The sequence below is a fragment of the Colossoma macropomum genome, unplaced genomic scaffold (assembly GCF_904425465.1).
Source record: "Colossoma macropomum unplaced genomic scaffold, Colossoma_macropomum, whole genome shotgun sequence".
Taxonomy (NCBI): Eukaryota; Metazoa; Chordata; class Actinopteri; order Characiformes; family Serrasalmidae; genus Colossoma; species Colossoma macropomum.
In genome coordinates this window covers 57,581,725-57,607,073 of record NW_023494792.1, presented here as the reverse complement: position 1 = coordinate 57,607,073, position 25,349 = coordinate 57,581,725, and the positions used below count along the sequence as shown (strand labels likewise).

At 40.6% G+C, this 25,349-nt stretch overlaps 1 protein-coding gene across 7 annotated transcripts in view; it reads right to left on the bottom strand.

The window, feature by feature from the left end:
- The window catches only part of erc1b (ELKS/RAB6-interacting/CAST family member 1b), a 360,642-nt gene that overhangs the window by 53,181 nt on the left and 282,112 nt on the right, over window positions 1–25,349 (bottom strand). For all 7 annotated transcript variants that reach the window (XM_036577652.1, XM_036577653.1, XM_036577654.1 and 4 more), the window contains one exon: window positions 4,648–4,749. In XM_036577652.1, the coding sequence (XP_036433545.1) occupies window positions 4,648–4,749 (102 nt within the window). The remainder of the gene's footprint in view (window positions 1–4,647; window positions 4,750–25,349) is intronic.

Genomic DNA, 25,349 nt, shown 5'->3' with positions numbered 1-25,349 from the left:
AAATTTGCAACAAGTGAGCTAATACTGGCAGAAGAAGGCAGGCAACCTCAACAAAATACTCCGAACAAACCAGCAGGTTTTGTCAAGCATTGTAGTTAAGCTGCTCTGGCAGCAGTAGAGTAGACTTTGAGTAGCCGTTGTTATTATTTAATATCATTGATTAATAGCAGACTCTGATGCAATGTCATTTCAGTGTGCAGGAGTGGGAGCTTGCTTGTTGCATGGATGTAGCAATGTCCGTATTTCGACTCCTTAAGGAGCTCATAATTCAGAGGATCCAGGGACATTTAGCAGAAAAATGTACGTAGGACAAAACATATCAGATTTAGAACCTCATCTGGACTTGGTGTTCCTGGACTTGGTGTTCCTAATATGGGCATTACAATAACTATGGAATAATGCATGACTTCAGAGGTCTATAAGTAGTAATTCACATTAACTTCTGGGTAGCTCCACCCCAGTGCTACAATATCATTAGTCAAGACTAAATTTCTCAGTTTTATTAATGTTTTAGATCATACTATATATACATATGTTATAATATAGCTACATCTCTTGGTTTATAAGACTAAAATATAAATATCAAATATCAGCTGATATTACTGGTAATATAATTATATATATATATATATATATATATATATATATATATATATACATACATACACACACACACACACACACACACACACACACCGATCAGGCATAACATTATGTCCTTGTTTCTACGCTCATTGTCCATTTTAGGTGTTTTTAAGCACCTCAGTGTCACTGCTGGACTGAGAACAGTCCACCAACCAAAAATATCCAGCCAACAGCGTCCTGTGGGCAGCGTCCTGTGACCACTGATGAAGGACTAGAGGATGACCAACACAAACTGTGCAGCAGCAGACTGACAAGGTAGGAGTGTCTAATAGAGTGGACAGTGAGTGGACACAGTGTTTAAAAACTCCAGCAGCACTGCTGTGTCTGATCCACTCAGACCAGCACAACACACACTCCACCACCATGTCAGTGTTACTGCAGTGCTGAGAATGATCCACCACCCAAATAGTACCTTCTCTGTGAGGGTCCATGGGGGTCCTGACCACTGAAGAACAGGGTAAAAGGGGGCTAACAAAGTATGTACAGTCTGTAATTGTAGAACTACAAAGTGCACCTGATAAAATGGACAATGAGCGCAGAACCAAGTCATAATGTTATGCCTGATCGGTGTATTTATAAAGATATGCCTGGACACAGTTTTCTTATCGGTTAGGCACTACAGAAAGTAAGAAATGAAGCGAAAAAGAAACTTTCCGAAAGAAAAACGGAATGTAGATTTTCTGCTTGCTGGTGATGTGAAAATGACAGCGTGTTTACAAACTCAATCAGTCAAAGAAAAGTACTGAGAACAATAACATTTACACCAACTTCAGGAACAAACTGAACAAACACAAGAGCGGATGAAAATAAGTACATGTGGTTGCACGGACAGGATGAAAGCAAACAACACAGAATGGCCACAAAAATGATCTGAATGCACAAAACGAAGAAAAAGAAAATGACGGAGGACAAACACGAGCCCATGATTATGTAGAAGAGGAGACCAGAAAGGAAGAAACATGGAAAAATATGATGAACAAAAGAACAAAAAGAAGGACAAGAAGATAAAGTGATGGCATTCCGGTTGCCAGTGAAGATGTTTCTCACCCGTCTGAACAAAATGGCTGGAAGAGGGCATCTGATTGGCTACGCCCAAATGCCCTCCTCATCGTCCTATTGGTTGAAAATGAATGCAGAGGTAATCCAAGGCAGCGTGGAATTGGAAGGAAGAGTTAGTTAGTAGGTGAGACAAAGACAGCAGTCAAGCTGATTAGTTCAATATTCATTAGTTTCCTACAATGGGCTGCATCTGTCTGTAACCTACTGTGTGATCTGTAACTACAGAAACAGAATATGCTGCACAGTCATTTTCACAGACAAACTGTGGAAAAAGTGTAGCTAAAAAATTCCTCAAACTGTGAAATGCAACCATGCTCACCTCTGTCTTTCTATATTTTCCCCTATAAAACCATTAAACTGTGTGTGAGAGTGAAGAAAGATGTCACTAACTCTGCCTGGAATCCCGCTGGGAAGAAAGAGGGAATGATACAGTAGATGGGAAAAAGGGTCCAAGCTGTAGAACTATGACAGCATGTTTTTTTTCCTTGTTCTTCTGAGGGCGGCTATGGAAATACCTGTAATGAATAGAGGCTAAACTCTTTTACTCATCTACGCTGTGTTGTCTGTGTTTCTATGCTAACGTGATGGGAGGGGTCAGAGCGGTCTCGAGTGCTGATGCTGGTCTTATTTGAGTTGGACACGTGGAGGTGAAAAACGAAGCCTGGCAGGCCGAGCTCACAGGAAGGTCTGCTCTAAGTGTTTTCTTGGCAATCAGAGAAGAACAAATGAGAAGGATCTGAGACCAAGATGACCCTGGCTGAGATGGGGTGTGTGTGTTCCCAGTGTTCTGATGTTCCAGGGCTCAGCGGTGCTGACAGTAAGCAGCCTCAGCTAAGTAGCAGAAGCAGCAGAATGTTATGTTAGCTGAAGAAGCGACCCGGCCGATACGGTCATAAAATCGGTTTCACGAATTTATCGGCACGGACAGAAAACCTGATAATAAAGCACCAATCACGTGAAGCGTTTTTGTAAAGCTGAACAGACAACGTGCTCTTGTTTGAGAGTTCAACACTGTCAGAGTTTGATATTTAGTTTTAATATTAAAGGAATGATGTGGCAAAAAAACTAATATACATAATTTTCCACTTAACCCAGATCGATAAGCTGAGACGTGTGTGGAGTATAAATTCTCCTTCTTTAGTTATAAACTGGAGCTATAAGGATAACATTGCTAACAACCACCAGACATTAAAAGACAAATCTTTTCTGTAAATGCATCACCAAAAACTTAATTTGGGTCAGGCAGACTTGTCGACCCAGATTAGGACACAGTGTGACCTAATACGAACAATAAAAATGAACAACATTTCATAAATTAGCTGAACACTGTTGGCAGCAGTTTTAGACAGGTGCTGTGCCGAATTCAGACTCCCTTGCATAGTCATGTGCACACACGCCAGACAGCCATATGGATGCTAGATTACGTCTGGAATTTCTACTGTTTCTTTTAATAAACATACTTCAGTTCGAAAATTTAAGATTAACAGTTATTCATAAATAGAAACAGCAGAAATCATAAACGTAATCTGTGGCGTATGCCTATGCAACGTGAGGCCACACAAAGAGGAGTCAGAATTCAACACAACACCTATTGTCTAAAGTAGATGTCCTCAGCGTTAAGCGAATGTTTGTTCATTTTTTTCAGTTAAAGTAAGTCATACTGTGCTCTGAACCACATCGACAAGTGTGTGCAACCTTAATGAAGAACCAGGTGCAGTTTGAGTGGGTTGGGAGAAGTTTGATTTGGGTGGCTATTGACATCTTGTGTTTGTTAGCAACATTAGAAATGTAGCTCCAGTGCTAAATTAGGACACCAAACACCTGGGTTAAGTGGAAATTAGATTTAGTTAAAAAGAGTTAGATTTTTTGCCCCACCATTCCTATACATTATATATGATTAGCTTGTTTAATACTTATAAATTAGTTATTCAATTAAGTTGACAAATGAGAATCAAATTATTTGACAATGGTTAATGTCATATCAGTCAGTGAACCATTATTTAACTAAAACTACTGAAGCCAGTGGAATGTTTGAACATATAATTACGTCGGCTGATAATGGTTTTTTTTTTCCAGCTCTTTAAAAAAATTGTATCAGTGAGAAAAATTTTCAGGCAGTATTTGTAAAGGGTTCTGCATTGTGATCTAGATGTGGATTAGAACCGTATAACTAGAGTCTAGAGTGGCTTCAGAAATGAGTCCGTGTTAAAGGGGAAACCTGAAACTGGTGAGAACCAGTGCTTACTAGGGAAGCTGGAAATTAGAGAGACATGTTTGTGCATACTTTTATCTTCCACCAATTTTTTAAAATCCCTTACTTTATATCTCTCGACAAACCTTATCTTGTCATACAGCCATGCAACGGAAAGGGCTTAACGCTCGAGCGTTTACTGTTTAAAACAACAAAAACGCAAAGCAAGGCAAATCCCGGAGATCCATCCAGTGATTATGAAGGAGCTAAAGAGACGAGGCCGTGCACTTATGTGTTTCTGCGCCTGGCTGTGTGTACGTGGTGTGGTGTGTAATGTGTGTGTGCATGGACACACGCGCTCGAATGCTTTTAGGTGCCTTAATATGAAATAATAGGAGAGATTAGAGTTGAGGAGCTGTGTTTTATTGGATGTGAAAGATGTAATTTCCTGTTGCTTATGCTTGGCTGTAATGACTCTCCCTTATAAACCAGGACAGGGCCTTCAGGGATAAATTAAACATTATGGGCAGACGGGGCTAAAGAAAGAGTGTGGGGAGGAAAAAACAATAAGAGAGGAGCGAATGAGTGGGAAAGATGAGGAGGGAGAGTGTGAAAGAGTGAGAGGGCAGAGAGGAAAAGTCTAGGCTTAACCACAGAAATATAAAAACAGAGCAGAAAGGCTCTGGTAGAACGTGACGTGATGGTGTGGTGCACTTGTGTATTATAATGAAAAGGGCCTGCTCTGCACTCACCTGATCTGGAGAGGGTTTGTGATTAGTCTGGTCCGAGTGCGAGGAAGCCTTCAGATGGTCATCCTCATAATTATCGGCCATTAGCTTCATCCGGTTCTGTGTCTGAAAAATAAGGAACAGAAGTGCAGAATGGAAGTTATTACAAAAACGCACGCAGACCAGATCCTCTCTGCTCATACTGAATTTAAACTGGAGCCTTCTAGGCCCTCAGATTCCTAGAAGAGTTGAATGCATGCATCAAAACATACTGTGATTTATGATCAGGATTTGGTCTAAATATCCCCGACGTGGATTTTGACACTTATTTACGCTGCACACAGGACGCTCCATGCAGCATCCAAAAATTCGAAAGCATTTATTTATTAAAGCGCTAAGCACAACATTCGGCGTTGATGTGCGTCTTCCAGCATTGCTCAACTTCACTGAGCAGCACAGCACGTAGCTCAGCATTTTCTTTTCACTGCACAAAATTCAACCCAGAACGAGACCAGAGAAATCAACAGCAGGTAACTTAAAGCTTACACTGAGAAAAGTAGTTAACATAAAGTCATTAGTGGACCGAGTGGACGGCAAACTGAAACATGCAGAAATTTCTACTGCATGTACAGATAAAGACAGTGGCAGAAACAGTAGTGTGACTGATTTTCCCTACTTGGTTCTACTACTCTAGAACAGCAGGAGAGAATGTATTTCAGCACGCATGAGATTGTGCTATATGTGTGGCACGCCGGGAGAAAGAGAAGGTACAAGTGCTAATGTGACAGTATGGATGTAACAAAATGTAACATAAAGCATGAGATATTCTTCATCAACTCCTTAGTTTTGTTTATACTAAGAACCAGGCACAGTAATAAAAGCATAAAGATTGGCCAGTAGTGCCTCATTACCTGGCAATGTTTAATACAGAATCTTTGTAATTCACTTTATAAGTAGCCTTTCACTGACCAGTTAGCTGCTAATTTCAGCTAACACCCCTGTGGGAATTTGCAGTGTTGTTAGCACCAAGCTAGCAGTGTTATATAATCACATCCAACGCCAATTCCAGCTTAAACACAGGTGACGCTCATAACCTGTACACACGTAACATATACTTAATTTTTTATGCATTTTTACTCTTCTGGAAAAATCTGAATTTTAAGCTTGTTTCTCACCATTGCTGAACCACTCCGTTAGCCTATAAGCTACCTGCTGACTTTATCTACTGAGGCCAGAATACAGCTTAGTTACAGAGAATATAACGTGCAAACCAAATAAAGAGAGTCTGCTACAGCTACCAATGATATTCATTTGATTGTTCCTCATTTGGTTGAATTTTATAATGATTTTAGCAATAAAAGGCTTTCTCATGTGTCCATTAAAGGAAAATAAAATGTGTAGCATGACATAAACTCCTGCGATGGACTGGCGACCTGTCCAGGGTGTATCCTGCCTTGCGCCCAATGACAGCTGGGATAGGCTCCGGCACCCCACCGCGACCCAGAGGGATAAGCGGTTTAGATGGTGTGTGTGTGATATAAACTTAAAACAAAATGCTTTACAGCAAAAACAGTCAAATGCAGACACTGCGATTAAATTTACTAACAGCTGTGTGAATTTTAGTATTTAGACCCTTAAGCAGTTTATTAATTTAATACTTATTTTAACAGAACGTCATTATGCCTAACAGATGAAACCAACACCAACGCTGGCGCCAATGCTCACCGTCTGTTACCTCAGGTAACATAACTAGCCTAGTCTTTTTTCACCTGGCATCTGGTGGAAAACAATGAGTTTGTGAAGAGTTAGTTAGCTGATACCAAACATAATACATTCTATGGGAGAAGAATGTAAAATGAACTTGAGCTTGATGTTTCTTTGTGCTCTTAGGCTACATTCACACAGCGAGTAAAAGTGGCCCAAATCTGATTTTCTCACCAAATCTGATTTTTTTTGTTTGGCTGTTCACAGTATCTTTTAAATGTGATCTATTTGTGACATTAGACTGAACAGATCAGCTCCTAAACTGACCCACATGCGCAAAAGAACAATGCTTCACGCTGTTTCACGTGGCTCATCCAGAGGTAAACAATCATGACTGCCACTGAACACCAGTCACTCCCGGAGCTTTTGGTTTCATCTTCGCCACCTTCACAGGAGCCATCATGAAGCTTCACTGACTGACAGCTGGGCTCATCATCCAGAATGCGTTGGAGATCACCATAAAATGGCATGGTCACTTCTTTGTTTCGTGTCTTTGGCTTCTTTAATCTTTGCTATCAGACATTTACCTGTTCTTTGACGCTGCAGTCTCGTTTTCCTACGGTCGCGTTTGGTCATTTCTTTGGAAATCTCTTCAAACACAGAGGGTTTTGGAAAAGTCTCTTCTAATTTTGTACAGAAACATCACCCCAAATGTTTGAGATCTTAGCAGCGTGAAATTATGACGAATGTCGAGTTAGATTGACAAAAAAGTTGCATGAATTCCAATCTGGCTGTTCAGACTGAGTCGCACTGCCGCATATCAGATACATATCAGATTTCAGTACCATATATGAAAGCATCTCAAATCGGAATTGAAAATATCAGATTCAGTGTGTTTTTGCTGTTCACAGAGACATACAGACACACATCTGTGTCACACATGAAGAAAAAGATCAGATTTGGGCCACTTTTACCTGCTGTGTGAACAAAGCCTTAGTGTGACACATTCTATGTGGTATAGCTGCGCTTTCTACTGTCTTCTGTGATGCTATGCAATACGAATCTGATGTATGGTGCCCTTAATATTTCTGCAGGACCTCAAAGAAGAGCAACACAGCAGCACTAGTACTACTACTACTAGTCATACCAGCTTTAGTTGGAACGGTTTTCAGCAGAAGGGGCAAGAGGTAATTTGAGACGAGTGTTAAAAGTATTAAGAAGAAAGAGAGGTAGAGAGAGAGAGCAAGAGAAGGAGAAAGGAAGAGGAAAGGAGTAAATACACATGAATATGCATGACCGCATCTTCAAAAGTCCACCCACTCTTGAACTGAGCAAAGGAAGATGAATGAGCAGCAGATGGGTTTGTGTTTGACCCCCTCTAAGAACTTTTAGATGCACCAGAGCCTGTTATTTACACTAGAGTGACAGTGACGCAGGATTTGTGTACATTTCAGGCATCATCCAACTTTTCCCTCTAGATGAAGTTCATATGAGTCAAGTCTGCAGCAATGCCATGGAGAGGCACGTACAAACACGCCAATAACAGACTGTGATTTATATTGGCAAGCCAACCATCACTCCTGCCTCTCCACCACACAGACATGATCAAGAAAAGAAATGAATCAATTAGACATTAAAGTCAAATGAAAGCCAGGCCACGCCCTGCCCTTCCAGGCTCCCCGGAGGGGCTAACCCGCTCAACCCCACCCACAATGTGATGGTTGGGCTCCCTCTGTTTAGTTTTCTCGCCCTTTTCCTTTCTCTCCCATCTCCCTCCCCTCCTCTCCCCCTCTCGGTCTTCCTGTAAGGAGGCCGGTGTCAATGCTGGTAAACCCCAGGTTCAGAAACTTTGGCCTTCCACTCGTCCCCACACTGCAGAAGGTCAGTGTTACATCGCTGAAGTTGGCCTGAGTGAGAAAGAGAGGCCCAGTTTCAGGCAGAGAGCAGTAACAGCCTGGAGCGGCTGGGGGAAGGGGTAACTGGGCCCCAGGCAAGTGGAGAGGGCCAGTTTAGGGAAATAAAAGATTGGATGCTTGCCATTGAGTCTTTTCTCAAAGGCACAGGCACAGAGGGGATCAGACCCACTGTGCAATGTAAAGTATAAGCAAGTTCAGGTAGAGAGCAGCTATAAAACGCATGCTACACCTTTTTAGCCCCAATTTTCTTGTTTCAGACAAACTGATTGAAGACAAATGCCTGCTTGTGCTCATCATGGCTGTTAAAAGATCTGATTACCCAGTCTGCAAGTTATCACCGATGCCTGACGCAACAAATTATCTACAATGAATCGTGTGGTGTGAAGCACATGCTTGAGCAACGGCCAGACAGAGTAAATTTTTGGATGACAGGCCAGGAACAACCGGAACAATAATAATCAAAGCACTGCATCCTGCATGGACTCAACAAACGGAGGGAAGACGACACGTGATGTAAAGCTTGGAAATCATCACAACTGGCGAGAATAGGTGGAGATACACTGGCAAAGGAATGTAGAAACAACCACAACAGCAAACTGCTCAGGTTCCACTTTAGCAGTGTCATGTGATGGACATCTCTTTGCATTTATTTTGTGAGAGAGTGAAAGTGAAAGACTGTCAGCCTCTTCCGCACTCATTCGTGTACTCTGTGCACCATCATGTCACAGATGCAACAGTTTTCAAGTTATAAAAGTCATGGACTGCTTTCACATTACAATCCTCATTCCTCAATTCAGATTTTTTGCTCATATCCAATCTTTCTACATCAACAGTTCACACTGGTGTAGGCAAGTGCCTTAAATCAGTCACTGATGCGAACAAACCTAAAACGACCCTGGCAAGTGCACATCCGAATCAATTAAGTCACGCGAGTGAACCACGTTCATAATCAACAAACAAACTGACTAACCCGCTTTGACTTCGTCTCAAAGCTGTTCATTATTAGAGCAAGATGATGGTGAAAGAGGGTCAGATGCTTTAGTGATGTTTTTCTGGCAATAACTTCAGGTTAGGCGCTGCTGCCTTGTTAACGCTGAAATATGATACATGTGTAGTAAAAAGGACATTTCAATCTGACCATTCTCAGTAAGGTCACATGGTCACAAATCTGATTTGTATCCGGTCTCGGACCACATATCCAAGGCTACGTTCACACCGCAGGTAAAAGTGGCCCAAATCTGATTTTCTCACCAAATCAGATTTTTTTGTTTGGCTGTTTACAAATTCTTTTAAATGTGATCTGTATGCGACATCAGTCTGAACAGATCAGCTCTTAAACTGACCCACATGTGCAAAAGAACATTCCTTCATGTTGCTTCATGTAGCTTATCCAGAGGTAAACAATCATGACTGCCAACGAACGCCAGTCGCTCCCGGAGCTTTGTTTCATCTTTGCCAGCAACACAGGAGCGATCATGAAAATTCACTGAGCGACAGCAGAATGTGTTCGAGCCGTAAAAAGGGATCAGTCACTTCTTTGGTTCGTGTCCTCAGATTTTTTAAACTTTGCTTTCAGACTTTTAACTGTTCTTTGACGCTGCAGCCTCGCTCTCTTTGAACACGGAGTGGTTTAGATAAATCTCTTCTAATTTTTGTACAGAAACATCAACACAAAAGTTTGAGGTCTCAGCAGCATGAAATTATGACGAACATGGAGTTGGATTCACGTAAAAGTGAATTCCGATCTGGCGGTTCAGACTGAGCTGCATTGCCGCATATCGGATATGCAACTGATTTCAGTACCACATATGAAAGTGTCTCAAATTGGAATGGAAAACGTCAGATTCAGTGTGTTTTTTTGCTTTTCACACTGACACAGACACACATCTGTGTCGCATATGAAGAAAAAAAAAATCAGATTTGGGCCACTTTTACCTGCTGTGTGAACAAACCAAGTGGCTCTGATCTGGTTTGAAAAGATCACATTTGTGTGTCTGCACAGCTCTGAAAAAAGTGATCAGATTTGTGTTGCAAATAGTTGGATTAACGCCATTTCAGCCTGGTAATGTGAACGTGACCATGTAGTGTAGGCAGTCCAACAATTCTGGGATTAAGTCATGTAGCATCCATTTAAGAAACAGAACTGCCACAACTTACTTGAAGTTTAAAAAGAAAAGACAGAGGGCCCATGTCTGAAGAGGAAGATATCGAAGGGTGCATTTAAAAAATTTAAAAAAAAAACTTACGAAAGGCACTTGAACGTGCCACAGAATAAGCTGTGGGTCAGCCCACAGTGCCTGTGTGGGGCAGAAGCTTGTTTTCTCTCTGTTAACAAGACACTTAGTCGCAGATCAAATGAAAGCCCGAATGACCAGTCCCCAGTGGCCTCCTCTGACACCCTGCACTCAGCAGCTTCACACTTCCTCACTGCACCTCAGAGACGGCCGGATTCCAACACACGTTGCAGAAAACAGCTGCAAAGCAGAGGCTCTGAGATGAGGGGTCCACACTGGAATATGGATAAGTCTATATTGACTCTCCTGGAAGGCAGAACATTCCCCTCTTCACTACAATTTGTTCCACATGCTCTGGAGGGTTACTGTATAGGATTTAGGCACAGGCTCGGGAACTCAGTCTAACACTCTCAGACTTGTTGTACGTAAGCCTCAACGCTGAAATGAGCCCACAGAGAAAGTATGGGCTTTAGGAGGCCAGAAATGGAAGGAGAGAAAGGAACGGAAGAGAGGATGTGGGTAAAAAGGGGCGAGAGGAGCGAGTCTGCATAGACTACAGCAGCCTCCAGAGCGCACGCTGCCTTCCCAGCATGAACACACATCATTCATTTCCCCTTTCGGGAAAAAAAACAGCACACATGCTCACTTAAAATAAACAGGGAAAATAAACAGTTTGCCTTCAAGCTGTAAGATTACAGGGCCTGGGGGACATACAGCACCTGCACAGGACTTCCAACAACTCCCACCACCAAACAGAGAGAAAGAGATGAAGAGGAGAGAGAGGGAGAGAGAAAATTCGCTCATTTGTACATGCCAGGCTCTGCGGTGGCCTTGAACGCAGAAGAGTTTGTAATATATTGCACTGTATATATAAATATGTTAAGTATATGATAAGTACAATATACATATATAGATTTGAAATAAAACAATAACCATGAGGGTGAACCCACATTTTGAGAAGAGCCATTTTGTCCTTTCAACAAAAGTCAAACCACCTTGGGAGCCACAACATTTTATGTTCATTTTATTGAAGTAACATGTTACCATCTTGGCTGTAAATATGTCTCGGTATAGCTCAGCTATAGCTGCTTTTCACGCATCTCCAACAGGAAACTTTCCTCAAAGGCAGAATAGTTTCTTGTAAAATGTCTCTCAACGTTTGATTTTTTATGGCTCAAATCAGCTTCTCATTCTTCAGCTACTTGTTCAAATTTTCCTGATCCACCTTAAATGGTGAGTCCATTTGTCTCCAAATTATCAATGTTTATCTTAAATCGTCTAAAAATTTTACCTAAAAATCTAATTCTGCTGTGGAGCCACAACAGTGCAGTAAAAGAGATGCATGTTGCCGAGCCCTGGGCTATGGCTACACTAGTTGGACTATATGGACAACAGAGTTTTTTTTCCTTTTTCAAACACGTACAGCCATATGCAGACGTTTGGGTACCTCTGGTCAAATGACGTTTTGTTGAAGTGAAAATGAGTTAACACATCCTCCACAGAAAATATTTGTTTGCATTTGTTCACAAAAACAAATGTTAATGATGTTAAAATCAGCAAATACATAGAAATTGTGCACTAAAATTGGCTGAAAACTACATATTTAAGTTCTCTCTATTTCCTGTAGAGGATGTGTTAACTTTCACTTAGATCAACAAAACACGTCATCTGACCAATCAAACTTTTTGAATATTTCATCCCATTTCAGGTTCCAAACGGTCGAGTGCAGTCTAGATGTGGCATTTGCATCTTGCGTTGCTGTTGCTGCTCAACATGCAGAGCAAAGATGTGTCAATACCAGTAAAACAGGACGTCATAAGGCTGAAAAATCACAATAAATCAAACAGACAGAATCAAAACAATGACCACGTCAGAATGAAGTGTTTGGTACACTTTAGCTCACTGGTGAGTTTAGCAATAACAAACAAACTGGCAGACCACAGTAGTGGACGGCAAAAGAATATTGTCCATCATGAACAATGACTGCTTGCCACCTAGTGCAGTATCCAGAACACAGGCAGAGATGTGTTAAAGCCTGTTATAAATACTACAATATACCAGCATGATCTCATGAGAGGACGTAAATCACTGGTAAGCCCCAAAAACAAAAGGACAGCTTACAGTTTGCTAAATAAAAACTGTGTAGAGTTACAGGACTAAGCCTTACAGACAGATGAGATGAGGACAAACCTGTATAAATACAAGTTTATACAAACTCGCTGTTCTGGATATGAATAAGAGACTGTCTCGCAGCCCACTGCCGGCCCGCACACCAACTCATTTAGCTTAAATACAGATTCTGTTTGGTCATTTTAGCTCCAGCTCCTCACCATTTACTGCTAAAGCTTCTACAACTATCAAAAACGCATGCACTTCGCCAGGAATGGAGGAATATGCTACGAAAATTATGCTGTTTAAGTGTTGTGTTGTTTAATATAGCTAACAGCTAGGCTGGGCTTACTTACTTAGAATGCAGTTTGGTCTTCATTTTCACATCTTTCCTTCAGATTCATAGTCTGACTGATGGTAAATGAAGTAGGGGGTATCTTTTATGTAGAAAAGGTGAACTTTTTAATGATTCACAGGTAGAGGCCAGTTTTAAGCCAGTTCTGTTGTTTTTCGGGCAAAATCCTTAATGTGCATAAACTAGGAGCTTCTACAACACAGAGGTTGAATGCTTATGCAAGCAGCATTTTTTAGTAAGTAATTATTGTCATAGAATACTTTCTTACATAAAGCCAATATCACTTCAAATTAATTAATATTGATGGTCAGTCTTTAAAAATAAAAATATAAAAAAAAAGTGTCATTCAGGGGGTTTAATACTTTTGCAAGGCACCGTGGGTTCTGCGCAATATCAGCACAAATATGCATATACTTTGGTATATGGTATTTCGTTAAAAATAAGATATATGAGGCACAAATTTAAAAAACATTCTTGCTATAATACGGTGTAATAATATGAGAAGTTTAATTTATTGAAATGCTGGTCCCACTTTAAAATAAGACCACCTTTGTAAAGGTTTCTGAATGGCTAAAGAATTACTTCATTAACGGTTCATTAATAACATAAAAAACTACAGCTTCAAAAGATGTTTATGTTCTTTTATAACTGTTTATTAAAGATTGTGTTTATAGCAAAGTTAATTATGATGAATAAACTAATTATAAACCATTCATAAGCCCATTATGAAGGCTTTTTGAGACCTTTGAGAAAGGTCTTTTTGTAAAGCACACAAATGTTTAATGTGGTTGAAATCTTCAAGTTTTTAAAACTTTAATAATGTAATGACAGCCTGACTTTATTATTACAAACTACCCCAATAAGAAAAACCAAAAGTATCCAAGCACTTTCCATCAGTATAAGTGTAAACTACAGGTCTTTTCTCATAAATCTAAGAGTGCTAATTAAACCAAAATATTTTAATGAATGTAATAGTTATATTTTTAACAAATGTCTCATTAAAACATTTTTCAATTGTTATAACATGTTTCCTAACAATTGACATAATTTCGTAGTCTAATAACAGCCAATTCTCCCTCAAATGATCTCAAATTTTAACAAAATGTGTAAAAACTAACCAAGTTTAATTTTTAATGTTTTTTTTTCAGGTTGAAGAATGGCGTTCACTAAAAATGAAAAGGCATTTTGTGTGTTAGAATATGCTCGAACACAGTCAAACAAAAGTGAGCAGCGTGCATTTTCGAGAAAATTCAATAAAAATGCACCAGCTGGAAAGCAGATTTGGACATGGTACAAAAAATTCAAAGAGGAAGGCTGTCTGTGCAGGACAAAGGGGTCTGGATGACCACCAGTATCGGAAGATATTACATTTGTGAAGCTGTGACATCGGTTATAATCTACATCCCTCTGAATTTCTTGTTCAAATTTTGATAAATAAATCTTGTATTGTTCAACATGAAGCCTATTTAATTTAGTTTGCCTCAGACATGTAGTTACTCAGATATTCACAACTCAAATGATGTCAATTTTTTTGGGACACCCTGTGTATCGCTGCTTTTGGAACAAAACCTGTATCTCCAAAATGGTAACTTTAGAGAAGCAAAAAACATACTTTACTTTTAATGTAAGTCAATAGAACCAGACTTTTTTTTCCCCAAGTCATTTTGGACGTTTACTGTTGGTCCATTCATCATGAAATTGACATACAATATAAAGTACAACAGGCATTTTCAAATTACGTCAAAATCTGAAAAACATCAAAAATGGAAATACGATGTCAAATCAAATCACGTTTGTCATAACACATTTACTCAGGTGCAATGTGAGTGAAAATCTTAGGTGCGTAGCCCCCTTGTAGAATTTAAATACAAAAAATATATATACAAGAAGAAAAAATATATACATACATACACACACACACACCAACTCTAATTATATACACATATACACAATATACACTAGTATTGCACTATTTCCAATGTAATTTTGTTCTGACAACAGCGATACATGATCGCACGTCTGTAGGACTGTTTAGAATCTCAAACAATATTTGACCTGAGTATAGACACCAGACAGAGCTGTGTGTTACCATTGGTTGCGATCTATTATATATCTACCATTAGAGTTTATGTCACTTACAGGTACCTCTCGCAGAGGAGCCTCTTTCCCCCGCAGCCTGAGCCAGTTCCCTCCCAACCAACAATAACACGGAGATTACTTTCAAATGGACCTGCAGCTGAACTCTCCATAAACCGTCTACTTCATTTCCCTGTTTTGAAAACAGGTGAGGGCTGTTACGCTGATGCCACTCAGAAAGCGGAAGAGGAGCTCATGCAGGGGGGAAATGTGGCGCAGAGTGGCCCTTCGCGAGCGGGGTGAAAGATGGAGAGGTTATGGTGGGGAGACAAATTGCTACTAATGTCCATATGTGCCCTTTGACTGCAGCCAATGATCCAGTCTATGACATCATGCACCCTGTATTAGAGTAAGCCACTAAATCTCTGTGACTTATTTTGGCTGAGTAGCCATGCTTCACACCGCTCTACAGCGGAGCACGAGCCAGAAACTGGAGCCGGGTACAGACAATGGGTCTGGGGGAGAAGGAGGGGAAGAGGAGAGAGGAGGAGAGAAAGAGGCACAGAGACAGTGTGTATGTAAGCCTATGTGTGAATGAGAATGAGAGAGCACAGGAGAAAGAGTTGAGAAACCAGATCCGCTCAAAGTTCAGAAGGTTTAGCTGGACTGTGCAGGCCTTCAGAGGAGCTGCTCCCAGGTGGCAACACGATGAAACGAAACAAAGCACAAATGAGCAACAAAGAAGAGAAAAAAGAGTGAGGACACAGAGGAAGGTGAAAAGAGAAAAGGGCTGTGAGGGATGCTGGGGAATATAGCGAGAGAGAGAGAGAGAGAGAGAGAGAGGAGAAAAGGAGACAGAAAACAGAAGAAAAAAGAGGGATAGAGACAAAGATAACAGACAGAAAAGGCATAAGAGAGGAGAAGAAGGCTAGAGGAGGAAAGAGGGACATAGAGAGAGAAGGAGAGAGGATGCAGAGAGAAAGGAGGGACAGAGAGATAGAGAGGAAGAGAGAAAAAGGTGAGAAAGATACAGTAGAGAGGGAGTCAGAGTGAGAGAGAGAGGAAGAGAAGAAAAAGAAAATGAACAAGGAAGGAGAGATAGTGAGAGAGCGAGAGTGTGAAAGAGAAGGACAGATAGCGAGAGATACAGTAGAAGAGAAGACAGCAAGAGAAAGAGAGCTAGTAGAGAGGGAAACAGAAAGAGAAAAAGAGACAGCAAAGAGAGGGAGAGAGGGAGAGTGAGCAAGAGAGGAGAATAGGAGACAAAATAAAGAGAAGAACAAGGGGAGAGCGACAAAGAGGACAGACGGATAGAGAATAGAAAGAGAAGAACAGAGGGAGGGGAATAAAGGCATAAGAGAAGAGTATAGGGATAGACAAGAAAGAGGTTAGTAGAAATATATAGAAAAGGAGGAGAGAAGAATAGAGGGAGCAAGACGAAGGGACAGAAATATTAAGAAAGAGGGACTGAGAGAAAAGAGAAAGATTAAGAGAGAAGTATAGAGGGACAGAATAAGAGAAGGACAGAGGGATAGAGGCAAAGAGCAGGACAGATGGATAGAGAGAGAAGGAGAGAGGGTGCAAAAGAGAGGCACAGAGAGATAGAGAGGAAGAGAGAAAAAGGTAAGAGAGTAAGAGATACAGCAGAAGAAGAGAAGAAAAAGAGAATGAGCAAGGAAGGAGACAGTGAGAGAGAACGAGAGAGAGAGAGAAACAGAGAAAAAGAAAAAGCAAGAGAGAAGAGAGGACAAAGAGAAAAGGGAGAGGGCAGGAGAGGGAGAGAGAGAGAGAGAGAGAGAGAGAGGGAGGGAGAGAGAGAGAGACTAGCAGTGGAAGAGTGAGCTAGACTGTTAAGGAGCCTTTCTAATTATAACAGTTGTAGCAGCCTCACACATCCATACATATTACAGTTTAACAGGAAACTAGATCTGTTTCAGAGCCGCACGTGTGTGTGTGTGTGTGTGTGTGTGTGTGTGTGTGTGTTTGTGTGTGTGTGTACTGGAATCCAGCTGGATCCTCCCTGCTTCCACTCAAATTCCTTACGCTGTGAGGGCAGATATGGAGTTGATAGAACGCAGCGCTCAGAAGATACACATTAGGCTCTGACAGACATTAAGGCCAGAATCATTCACAGAGAGCCAGGCCTGCTCAGGTTACAGCGCCCGGGGAAAGCACAGTGACTTCAAGCCCTGAACCGAGCCCAGCGTCTCATATGGACGCACTTTTCCTCCTCTCCCTCACCGCCTCACTCTCTCGGTGTGTGCAGTTTCTAAATTTTCACCTTTTCTCTCAGCATACCTCAGCCTCTTGTTTATGTTCTCTCTCTTTCTCTCCGCGCTGCTCTGATAGTAATTGGCAGGAACGCTGACCTCAGGGCTCTGGTTTCCGTCCCGACTGGAGAACTCATTTGTTCGCTTAATCTAATCATTTTCACAATTATTTCACTTCTCCGGCATTATCATTTTCTTCACGTCGCCCTTACCCCTCAAAACCGCTGACGCCACGTCAAAAGAATGGAGCTAATTGAAAATGTGCTGAGTCATGATTAGCAGCTGTCGCACTTAATTCCCAGTGATATCAAAGGCCTTTTGTTAATCTCGTAATTGGGGTCACACGAGTGGGAACATCTTAATGAGAGCCTTTCTTATACAGCGAGAGAAGTCTGACCTCTCCACAGCACCCCGCGACCCTCGAAGGGTTCATGACCTCATTCTGCGTTCGCTCTTCTTTCCTCTTGTATCTGTCTTTTTCATTGACTTGCACATACAAAGGAGCTCTCCTGAACTACTGACGGAAATTAGAGCCTTAAAAAAAGTTCTCTCCATTACCTTTACAAAAAAGTAATATATTGAAAATATTACAGTATATTTTACATTTTAATACATATATTAAATATTTTGAATATATGGATAACATATTACAACTTACTGTCATTGTATGAACAGACCAAAACTAGTCCCAAATGTAAAAAATGCACATTAAGAACGTTTGTTCCTCCTTTAACATCACCATTACCAAGGTTCTTTTTACAACAGCACATTCTACAGCTGTCACAAGAACCAGTACTTTAGTTCCAAGTTAATGCCAAAAAAATATTAATAACACTAAAGTAATGGTACTAGTTTTCTATGGTATTAATACACACTTAAAACGATGACTCTTTAATTGGTCTTTAAAAAAAAAATAAAAATGAAACCATAAACAACAAAAGTGAACACTTTGCATGATTAAAGGGTTCTTTGCATCGTTAAAGGGTTCTTCAGACTGATGGAGAGTGTGTTTTATTCCATAAAGATATAATTCTATATAGAACCTTTTCAAAAAGGTTCTACATAGAACCATTTACAGCACATTCTCCATCAATCTGAAGAACGCTTTAACGATGCCAAGAACACTTTAATCATGCAAAGTATTCATTGAGTGTTCATGATTCTATATAAAACTATATTCTCTACCAAAGAACTCTTGAAGAACCATCATTTTTAAGAGTGTAGAACAGAGCCAAAGTAGGTTCCACATTCCTGTCCAACTGTGCACAAAAGAAAACGTAGGGAACGTCCACCGATGCGTGATGATGGTTTCTACACAAAAGTAATGGCACTAGTTTTCTACGGTATTGGTACACATTGTAAAAAAGATGGCTCTTTGAGGGTTCTTTAACAAAAAAATGGTTTTATATAGCAGCGTCAACACTCAAAGAACCCTTAACATAATCAAAGGGTTCTCTGCATTGTTAAAGCGTTATTCAGATTGATGGAGAGCATGTTTTATATGATTCTATATAGAGCCTTTTTGAAAAGGGTTCTATATAGCGCCAAAAAGGGTTTTTCTCTTGTTACAGCCTTGACATAATAACTATGGGGAACCCTTGTTGGGGCTCCATCAATCTGAAGAATGCTTTAACGATGCCAAGAACACTTTAATCACGCAAAGGGTTCGCTGAGTGTTCATTATTCTATATAAAACTATTTTCTCTACCAAAGAACTCGAAGAACCATCATTTTTAAGAGTGTAGAATAGAGCCAAAGTTGGTTCCACATTCCTGTCTAACTGTGCACAAAAGCAAACTTAGGGAACGTCCACTGATTCGAGAGGAAAATAATGTGATGATGGTTTGTAAATGAGCCGCTGTAGCAGTGAGAGCCTCATCACAAAATATTAACACACAAGAAATCCTTTACACAAAACTCATACATTGAAATACTTTGCTTTCAAAAGAGACAGTAAAGGTAACATCACTGAGTCAAATGCAGAACCACACCTGAATGACCTACATCGCAATGTGAAGGACCTTAGGTCACGCTTAATTCAATCTTATGATTAATTAACAAATAGTGTTAGAAACTTGGTCTTAACCAAAAAGACACATAATGCTATTATTGTTGCTCGAAATCAGTGGCATATGATGTTCAAGAGTGTTGTAGTCCTCGAGCCTGGTCTTGAGAGTGGAAATTAACCTCTCAGTCCCGACATAACCTGGTCTTGTGGTAAGCTGGACTAAGAAACTGTTCTCAGATGAGCCGAGCATAGTGCCTCTGTCTGAGGTAACAGGAACCTGAACTTCTTTTTCAACAAAACTGAATAAAACAGTCCTTTCTCAAATGTTTAAATCAAATCTGTTCACTGCTGGTTGAGGAACTAATTGATCTTTCCATGATGGCTTAACTGGGTATTATGTTTGTTGATGTTCACTGATTCCAAAATTCAGACACTCCCTAAGAGCAGATCAGAATGTTATTACTTTGTTTTCATTTAATAATAATAATGGATGTATGTCATTTGGTATATAATTCAGTTCAGTTGATGATTGTAAATATGTTTTAGAGAATAAAGAACAGAGAATAACATTACCATTATTTGTTACAAACGCTACAATGCAAAGGTGGACTAACACTATAAAATAACAATTCATAAGCTGCCTGGACTCAATCTGTATATTATTTAATGCTATAGTTTACAGTAAAATCTAATATTTATCAATACATATCATGAATAATGAATTATAATGAATGCACAGTAAACTACAGATAAATTTCAGTCCTTTCCCCTTTTCAGTTTTATATTCAGAATAAATCTTAATCTGGTCTCTGACTTGTCTCTGACTTGATGAGCCTGTTTTCGCCTTGCATTAACATCATATCTGAATATATTCTGGCCAGATTTAATTTACACTTTTCACTAAAATGTGTCCCCAGAGTTACCAGATGAGATCTGATCCGCATAAAAAGCACGTCTAAACACACATCGTTCCATTTTACTTTTGTTTACTCTGTTCCTCGTTACAATATTAGTGGACAAGCTTGGCTTAGACGCAATCATCGACGTGGGATGCAAAAAACTATACTGAATTTAAAGCTAACTTCAGCCTCACAAACAGAAGCTCTAGTAAAGATAAGGGTGGACACACTACACAAATACACTGACCAGGCATAACATTATGACCGCCTCCTTGTTTCTACGCTCATTGTCCATTTTATCAGCTCCACTTACTATATAGGTGCACTTTGTAGTTCTACAGTTACAGACTGTAGTCCATCTGTTTCTCTGCATACTTTGTTAGCCCCCTTTTACCCTGTTCTTCAGTGGTCAGGACCCCCATGGACCCTCACAGAGCAGGTACTATTTGGGTGGTGGATCATTCTCAGCACTGCAGTAACACTGACGTGGTGGTGGTGTGTTAGTGTGTGTTGTGCTGGTCTGAGTGGATCAGACACAGCAGTGCTGCTGGAGTTTTTAAACACCTCAGTGTCACTGCTGGACTGAGAACAGTCCACCAACCAAAAACATCCAGTCAACAGTGTCCTGTGGGCAGCGTCCTGTGACCACTGATGAAGGACTAGAGGATGACCAACACAAACTGTGCAGCAGCAGATGAGCTATCGTCTCTGACTTTACATCTACAAGGTGGACTGACAAGGTAGAAGTGTCTAATAGAGTGGACAGTGAGTGGACACTTCAGCAGCACTGCTGTGAATGATCCACTCACACCAGCACAACACAAACTAACATACCACCACCATGTCAGTGTTACTGCAGTGCTGAGAATGATCCACCACCCATATAGTACCTGTTCTGTGAGGGTCCATGGGGGTCCTGACCACTGAAGATTGTTGTTGTTCTGTCTAATTTTCTGTTAAATGTAAGTTTTTTCCCCTGGTGCTGAAAATGAGTAACTTGTACTTAATAGACATTTTGACTGGAACCTAAATAAAGAAAAGGTTGGTCTGTGAATATAACAATAATAACGTGAACACTGAAGTTTTGTTAATTCTGAACCTTCGATCAGTCACGCATTTGCTTTCGTAAGTGGCATATTTTACATTTTGCTGTTGTTGGAACAAAACCTTGTATTTCCAAAATGGTAACTTTACAGGAGAAGGAAAAAAACACACTTTACTTTACATGTAAGTCAATGGAACCAGACTTCCAAGTACTTGGGCCATTCCTTTTGGTGCATTAATCATGACATTTACACACAATGTGAAGAGCAACAGGCACTTTCAAATTGTGTCAAAAACTGAAAAACAACAAAAATGGAGCAGCAATTTATTTACTACCATGTTTGTCATTCAATCAGAAAACAAAAAAAGTCAAACGCTAAACGCTCCTACTTTTAACATGCTTTTATGCTGTTCATTTTAAGTGTATTGAGAATCGTGTACTTTCACACGATTCTGCGTTGACAACCAACATTTTGGTATTGCAACATCTCTAGTAATAAACATGCAGACTTGCAACATTCATCTGATGGATTTGAAGACGTCAAAACAGAAACACAACCGCTATGCTGTGGTCAACATGACATGTATCAAACAAATCCCAAAATGGGTTCCTTCTTTAGCGCTGGTTGTATATTTAGGATTGGTTTGGTGGCTGTTCTCATATTCTCTCACTCTGAGAGCTCTGAGTTTATTCACTGCACTTGCTACTTGGCATTAACACTCTTAAACACTGCGCTGGCCTCACAATGTTTTAACAGGCTTCTGCTGCTCTCTTCATACCTGCGTCTGGATTTCAGTTTTCAGGAGAGTCATAATGGACCACCGCAGAAGCCAAAGTATGAATGGTGTGCTTATCCTACATTAGTAAATGAGTGAGGGAGTGGGTGTATTAAGCGAAGGTGTGCAAACCAGCTCAATATGTCTGGAAAAGTCATTTTATTAATTCCCTGCTGTTAAAAGTAGGAGCGTTTAGCCCCACATTCCGACCCTCTCCCACACTACCTTTAAAGGGTCTCAGCTCAGGTGGCTAAAAGAGAAGAGAGCACCCAAACACTTAAAACGTGCAAACATTTCCATGCTGTATCCATTTTCAAAAATACAAACCACATGTTTCTTTCAGGCAAGCTCTACCTGTTTCCCTGCATTCTGAAGCTACTGGAGAAGCTCGATCAACACAGACTTTGAGTTTAACTGTATAAAAGCCAATGTTAGAAGATGCCACTACTTTTGCTATATTATTCAAATGTAATTACAAGACAGCAAATGTAATTACATAATGACATACATTTAAATTAAATTCGCATTCTGTATGGCCAGGTTGGAGCGTGCATGTTTGACTTTTTTTGTTTTCTGATTGAATGACAAACATGGTAGCAAATAAATTGCTGCTCCATTTTTGTTGTTTTTCGGGTTTTGACACAATTTGAAAGTGCCTGTTGCTCTTCACATTGTGTGTAAATGTCATGATTAATGCACCAAAAGGAATGGCCCAAGTACTTGGAAGTCTGGTTCCATTGACTTACATGTAAAGTAAAATGTGTTTTTTCCTTCTCCTGTAAAGTTACCATTTTGGAAATACAAGGTTTTGTTCCGACAACAGTAAAATGTAAAATATGCCACTTACGAAGGCAAATGCGTGACTGATCGAAGGTTCAGAATTCACTTTTTAGACAGAACATCTCTGCTTGTTTCACCGAGTTATGAGTCAAAAATAATTATATGATTAATAGTGAACCATCATTGGTAATAACTGCAACTTTTAAGGGTTACTGAGATTTCTGCCACATGAAACAGCTGGACACAGTCAATGGCAAAATGAAAAAGATATATTAAGAGGCAGAGACAAGATGCCAAATATGAGGTATTTTTTTGTCGTTATCTACCTCAGTTTTCAAATATGAGGCATTCTGGATGTTAAGGCCCAATCCCATTCCTTTTTTTTCCCCTACCCCTTCTTTTTGAGTGTCACCTTGCCCCATGGAACTGAGTTACAGGGGGTAGTGGTTGAAATCTTCCCCTACAAGATGGGACCCTCAAATAAAGAAGAGCATTACTTCATTAACAGCTACTAGCGCTGCTCTGTAGGCGACCCTGCCAGTCTGTAGTGACAGCAGAGGAGGGTGAAGTTCAGCTCCTCACTGCTGGGCTTTAGTTACATTTAGGGGATCTTATGCCTTCAAAGGGCAATTATTGTCACCAACACCTAATTCTGTGATGTGAAGCTGAAGTCAGCTATTCGCCAGCTTCTTGTTTGAATTTTCCTGTTCCACCTTAAATGATGCAGCAGTTTTGATGCCTGAAGCAGCAGAATGTAACTGCTGCACCATTTAAGATGGAATGGGAAATTTAGCTGCTAGCTACCAAGACATCAGCAAACTACAGTGTTTTTTATGCTTGTTATGAAGAAAAGGACCATAAAACACGAAAAACAACATTAAACTAAGATAATATAATAGTTATCACAATGTTTTATTTAATTCTCACATTTGTGTGTTTCTTTGGTCTCCTGTTCAGCCATCTTGCCGGTTTTCCTTTTTCCTAATAACACTCTGTTTGTAGTGTGCCTATGAAAAACCTCCGTTTGGAGGGCCATGTAGCCCTAACAATTGGCCCTACCCCTCTATCTCAACAAAAATCAGGACACCCTACCCCTAGATGTGAACGCGCAAAACAGAGGGGTAAGGGCTAAGTGGCAGGGGTGAGGGGTGAAATGGAGTTGGGCCTAAATTTATCACAACTGCATTCTCAATGTTCCACAGCTCTGCTGAACATCCTGGACACATCTAACATTACTGAAGCTTTTACAGTTGCCTCGCTTCCCACAGTTCTTTCTGAAAGCTATAAACCGCAGAGGATTTCCCTCGCAAATTCAATTTAAACATGTCTGAAACCAACTTGGCTTTATATGTTTGAAAACAATGAAAACTTTCAAACAGCAATGTATGTATGTTAATGTGTGAGGGAGAAACAAAAAGAAAGAGAGAGGGAGAGAAAGTCTGGTGCACTTACAGACAAGGCTGCTTTCAATTAACTGTGAATCCGTCTAAAACAGGGAGATGGAGTGACGGACAATGAAAGACGGAGGTCAAAACAGAGAGAAAAACTGTTAACTCACACTGAGGTCTGAGTACAGACGTTTCAGTAGTGACTTACCGCAGGTGCAGAAAGCTCTTGGCATTATAAAGTAAAGCATGACTTATCAAAGCAGAGTTATCTGGCCTGTATAGCTTTATCCACCACATAAACAAAGATCAAGTCAGATATGTGCGATGTGTTTGAACAAACGTTGGAAAAGCAGCGGAAGGATCGATGTTCCGAATGTCATGATCGCAAGACACAACCTGACAAACTGCCCGAACTGTTCCCGCGGAGCTGACGAGATGACTCATAGAAGAGCCTTCTTGTTTGCCCCAGTAAATAAACAAAGAACAAACTAGAAACTGTAGTGTTTGAAGAAATAATCATATTATTATCAAACGTCCTCCATAATCAGCGGTTGAGTGGAAACTCTCCACAGCACTGGAGGCACACATTGGACACTCGCACGACTGGCTCCAACAGCCATTTAGCCGCTTGTGTTTTGAGGTCTCGATGTTCCGAAAACATGCCGGCTCTTTTCCCCCTTCTAAATGAGCAGCAAATCCAGCGCGGATGGGCCCGACGTCCGATCCCACAGAGCCCCCAGGGTCGGGCCGACCGCTGACGGACCAGCCTCAGACCTCCAGCCAAAAAGATCCTGTAATGAATCGGGTACTTGTTGATGTTTTTGTTGTTTTGCCCCCCTTTTTTCCCGCTTGTTTTCCTGGCTTTCTTTTTCCTCTCCTCCCTGTCATTGGCTCCAGGGCCCTGAGCTCTAATTTGAGGGCTGTGATCAGTTTGGCCGCAGCTGGGCCACGAGGCGCCTGCAGCCCTGCCTGTGCAACAAAACGCCTGCGTTTTCAACCCAATAAAAGGATGCTTTCAAACGTGGACAGCGGTTTCTCTTTCAGGAGCGTGGAGCATACATACACACTTTCACGTTTCCACGCTCATTTTCCCTCTCCGCTGTGTGGTAGCCTTGGCAGCTTAGGGCCGTTTTGACATTTTATGTTCTCCGTGGGTTTCTTAGAGA